This window comes from Etheostoma cragini, chromosome 12 (assembly GCF_013103735.1).
Source record: "Etheostoma cragini isolate CJK2018 chromosome 12, CSU_Ecrag_1.0, whole genome shotgun sequence".
Taxonomy (NCBI): Eukaryota; Metazoa; Chordata; class Actinopteri; order Perciformes; family Percidae; genus Etheostoma; species Etheostoma cragini.
The window spans coordinates 20,843,524-20,848,811 of record NC_048418.1 but is presented as its reverse complement, the minus strand read 5'-3'; the positions used below and the strand labels follow the sequence as shown (position 1 = coordinate 20,848,811).

Sequence of the window (5,288 nt, the reverse complement as noted above, 5' to 3'; positions counted from 1 at the left end):
CACACACACAGACACACACACTTCCTTGTGAATGGACCGTTTGGGACGGTCCGGTGCAGCGCAGCGTGGATCCGTGTTGTGTCTTCACACACATGTTGGTGTGCATGGCTGCACAGGGCACGCGAGCAAACTCTTTAATGAAACACTTTAGTCCCCTGGCTATGCAACGGCTCGTGCGTTAATAGAGAAGAGAAGAGGCATCGGTAAGTTGCTAACGGGCATGAATTAGCGCTTATTTTCCACGGTGTTTCCATCCATGGCTGTCTTATGTGAACATAAGCAAGGCGCGTCACTACAGCTCGACAGGAACTTGCTAAACCGTCCTAAGACTTTGTAACAAATGATTCAAGCTGCGACTGAAAATGGCTCCTCGTTCACTATTTGGTGCGGTTAGATCCAGTGTTGAAACTGTGTCGAAATGTGTGTTTTCTTCTCGGATAGGAAGCTTCTAGGCTTCACCGTGTTCGCATTTAAAACGTGTTGCTACCAACCAGAGCAGTAGCACAGGATGTTATTGTTCAGTGTATATAAAGACTACCACTCCTTATGTTTTTATTGTTTCACAACGTTGGATTATGCCGGCTAGAGTGGGATTTTTGGACTCTTTAAATCTCCAAAAAATCCAAATGAAACCGTTGATTCAGTTAGTAAAGGCGTGACATGAGTGTCTGTAGACAAGTTTGCACATCTGGAAGTTCTTGTGTTAGTGTATGTATGAAGTGCTGTCAAGTTGCAACTGGGACCCTGCCACAAATTCTGGATTGAATAGAAATCAGGACTCAACTCAGGCTGCTCTAGGACTGCAACATAGTTGTTTTGGAGCCAGCTCCGTGTACTTTTGGCTTTATGTTTGGGGGTCTTTGTCCAGCTTGAAAATAAATCTGATCCAAAGTCCTGGTTGGCTTGCAGAGCGCAGCAAGGTTTCAAGCAGGATTTCTCTTTCTTGTTGCTGCATGTATTTGACTTGTCTTGTAAGGCTGCCTCGTGCGGCCTTCCAGGACCTGCTGCAGAGAAACCCTGGCCCTGCATGATGCTGCCAGGCTCCAGCTGTTCTCTATCAGGCCATAGGAAGGAGCTCCTTAACACTTCTACGTCTGTTGTAGTACTAGATGTCAAAGAAAATGTTTCTTACGTTTGTACCTAATCTACAAACGTAAGAAACTACTTTAGTTACTTAGTTTTCCCTTTAGAACATATTAAAGTAACATATTCGGTTGATGAAGTATCAATAATATTAATCTTGATGTTAAATTGTAAAATATAATTGTTTGCTACAAAACGACCTCATCAGTGGTGGAATGTAACTACGTACATGTACAGTACAAATGTATTTAAATACAAATCCTAAGGGACTTACTTGAGTCTTTTCATCCCACTTTATACTTCTATTCCACTACATTTCAGAAAGAAATGTTGTACTTTTTACTCCACTACAGTACATTCATCTGACAGCTTTAGTTACTAGTTACTCTACAGTACTTAACAGTATAACGGCCTACGACTCCAGCTGAAATGGTTAGACCACACAACTGTTTGGATCGTGTCCAGTTTCCAAAATGTTAGGAATGTTCTGCATTGAGTACATTTTTTAAAACTTGTAATACTTCAAGTACATTTCACTGATGATACTTACATACTTTTACTTACGTAACATTTTCAATGCTGAAAACGTCTACCCTCACCAGACCTCCTACACGATGGTGCTTATTGAGAGTTGAGGTCCTAAAAACGGTGAATCTAACATTATTGTAGTAAGTGTGACTGATGGTGAACATATTAAACATGTGTGTGCATGGTGTAAAGGATTTTCCATGAATTAGATCATGCCTATCTTGCACTGGATTATTGCCTAACAACACAACACATCACACGAGTCAGCAAATATCTTTTACTGTGTGTCAATAAAGTTGTCAATAAAAGAAACAAAGTCTGGAGTGCTTTAAAGTGCTCACACAAACGTTCAAAAAAAGAATAAAGGTCCAATGCACGCTTCTTGCAAAAAATGTAAAAGTCTTTATTTAGAAGGCTTTTTCTTATGGAAATTGTTATTAAAGTAAAAATAGAGCTGGATATTGCATAGCTCTTTTTGAAGTTTGTGCTTCTTATAAATATATTTTTTTCTATTTCTGTAGCCAGAGGTGTAGTTTATTTTTTATTTATCTCAACCAATCAACATAATAAAGCAGGGGCCTTCAATGTTTTTTTAAGCCAAGGACCCCTAACCTGAAAGAGAGATGGACCCCTTATTACATATAGGTTATGAAATAAAGTTACACATTAAACTGGGCCTAGAATAACTTGTAGGGTGGCCCAAACCCTTTATACATATATTTTTTGCATAGAATACTAAACTATTAAAATAGCCTAATAAGTGTTGCCATGTTTTAACAAATCAGTTTTTAATGTTAAACATTCATGTGGCACACATTTGTGGATGGCCATAGTGACTACCTCGACTGTAGGCCAGCAAGCAGTGGGGAGTTATATTGGCTAACAATTTGTCGGATTAATGTTAAGACTTGAAAATTTAGAAAAAAATTAACAATATTTTAGAGGCCCCCCTGCATTGACTCTTAGGGCCCCCTAGGGGTCCCGGACCCCTGTTGAAGGTCCCTGCTCCAAAGTAAGACACCTAAACTAAAAGTGAAAGTAAGTTGTTTGTGCCACAACTGCATTCATATAAACCTGAATATTTATTATATATACAGTATATATATGTAAAATATATATGTATTTAAGTTTAACTTTTAGCAAGAAGGGTGGACCTTTTTTTTCTTTTTCTTTTTTAGAGTTGCCACTCAGTGAGTTGACAGGTTAGCATGTTGTACAGCTCAGTTTAAGTCCTACAGATTGGACTTGTGCCTTCAATACAATCAAGTCAAAATGAGGCCGTACTTCATCTTGGCTAATCTACCTGGAAAACGTGAGCTAACATTATCAAGATGAGAGAAAACCACAATGAATGTAGCTGTTTTCTTCTTATCCCCAGAGGTTTTGGGGACTTTTATGAGGCAGGCAGGTAGGTGTTGCAGAGATCTTTCTCTCCTTTAGACAGCTCATTATTTACCAAGTAGATAAGGATTTCCCCTAATTGTGTTTCTAAGTTTAGCGCTATGCAAACACATTCCACTTGTGTTTGTTTCCAGTTAGGAATATTGACTTGTAATGATAAACATGCTCTCTTCCCTGTTTGTGCTTTTTTATTTGCTTCAGAAGTCATAAAACTAAATCCTTGAACGCCCTTTCCTGGGATTAGAGTTGAAACATCTTTGCTGACCAGACAGAGTGGAAGACTATAGCGAGTAAAGCAGCTGTTGGGAACATAGTAAATAAACTGCTCTCTTCTTTCTCATACTTTGCAGTTGTTGCACTTCAGACAGAATGAAGACGAGAGAGGTGAAGATTATCAACCAGGGTCTGGAGGATGAGATGGTAAATATCACTTCCCATTTTAATGCTGCTTATAGAATAATATTTTTTATTAAACAATGCATCATTGAGTGTTAACTTTTTATCTTGTAAAAGAACTGTTTTGTGTTTGAGTTTCAGCTGGTTCACTGGACACAAGCGTAATGTTTGGAGGGAAATGAACAGAGTCAATCACAAATGATAACAATTTGCCTTTAAAAGGACATACGACACATGTACCTGTGTTGATTCAAATTAATGTTGCATTTAATTTGCTTTAAAAAAAAAAAGTTTGATGAAATTGGCATCGTAGGTGCATGTCCACTGTGAGAGACATAATCTAAAATAAAAAAATCCAGAAATCACAATGTATGATTTTTTTAGTAATTATTTGTATGATACAGCTGCAAATAAGTATTTGAACACCTGAGAGAATCAATGTTAATATTTGGTACAGTAGCCTTTGTTTGCAGTTACAGAGGTCAAATGTTTCCTGCAGTTTTTCACCAGGTTTGCACACACTGCAGAAGGGATTTTGGCCCACTCCTCCACAGAGATCTTCTCTAGATTAGTCAGGTTTCTGGGCTGTGGCTGAGAAACACAGAGTTTGAGCTCCCTCCAAAGATTCTCTACTGGGTTTAGGTCTGGAGACTGGCTAGGCCATGCCGGAACCTTGCTATGCTTCTTACAGAGCCACTCCTTGGTTTTCCTGGCTGAGTGCTTTGGGTCATTGTCTTGTTGGAAGACCCAGCCTCAGCACATCTTCAATGCTCTAACTGAGGGAAGGAAGTTGTTCCCCAACATCTCGCAATACATGGCCCCGGTCATCCTCTCCTTAATACAGTGCAGTTGCCCTGTCCCATGTGCAGAAAAACACCCCCAAATCATGATGCTACCACCCCCATGGTTCACAGTAGGGATGGTGTTCTTGGGATGGTACTCATCATTCTTCTTCCTCCAAACACGGTTAGTGGAATTATGACCAAAAAGTTCTATTTTGGTCTCATCTAACCACATGACTTTCTCCCATGACTCCTCTGGATCATCCAAATGGTCATTGGGAAACTTAAGACGGGCCTTGACATGTGTTGGTTTAAGCAGGGGAACCTTCCGTGCCATGCATGATTTCTAACCATGATGTCTTAGTGTATTACCAATAGTAACCTTGGAAACGGTGGTCCCAGCTCTTTTAAGGTCATTCACCAGCTCCTCCTGTAGTTCTGGTCTGATTTCTCACCTTCTTAGGATCATTGAGACCCCACGAGGTGAGATCTTGCATGGAGCCCCAGTCCGAGGAGATTGACAGTCATGTTGAGCTTCTTCCCTTTTCTAATGATTGCTCCAACAGTGGACCTTTTTTCACCAAGCTGCTTGGCAATTTCCCCGTAGCCCTTTCCAGCCTTGTGGAGGTGTACAATTTTGTCTCTAGTGTTTTTGGACAGCTCTTTGGTCTTGTTAGTAGTTGGATTCTTACTGATTTTATGGGGTGGACAGGTGTCTTTATGCAGCTAACGACCTCAAACTGGTGAAGGTGGACATTTTGAAGGAAGACCAACAGGTCTATGAGGGTCAGAATGGTAGCTGATAGACAGGTGTCCAAATACTTATTTGCAGCTGTATCATAAAAATAAATAGTTAAACAATCATACATTGTGATTTCTGGATTTTCTTTTAAACATTATGTCTCTTACAGTGGACATGCACCTACGATGACAATTGTAGACCGCTACATGATTTCTAAGTGGAAGAACTTGCAAAATAGAAGGGTGTTCAAATAATTATTTATTTTCCTCACTGTACATAGACCTTAGTGGTCCCCTAATACTGTATCTGAAGTCTCTTTTATAAAGACCTTAGTGGTCACCTAATACTGTATCTGA

At 39.7% G+C, this 5,288-nt stretch overlaps 1 protein-coding gene across 6 annotated transcripts in view; it reads left to right on the top strand.

Annotated features, from left to right (window-relative positions):
* Positions 1–17: 17 nt before the first annotated feature.
* The window catches only part of LOC117953805 (probable cation-transporting ATPase 13A3), a 45,878-nt gene continuing 40,607 nt past the window's right edge, over positions 18–5,288 (top strand). For all 6 annotated transcript variants that reach the window (XR_004658691.1, XM_034887142.1, XM_034887144.1 and 3 more), the window contains exons 1-2: positions 18–203; positions 3,363–3,432. Coding sequence is in view for 5 of the 6 variants with exons in the window: in XM_034887142.1 (XP_034743033.1) it covers positions 3,382–3,432 (51 nt within the window). In the remaining variant the exon portion in view is untranslated. The remainder of the gene's footprint in view (positions 204–3,362; positions 3,433–5,288) is intronic.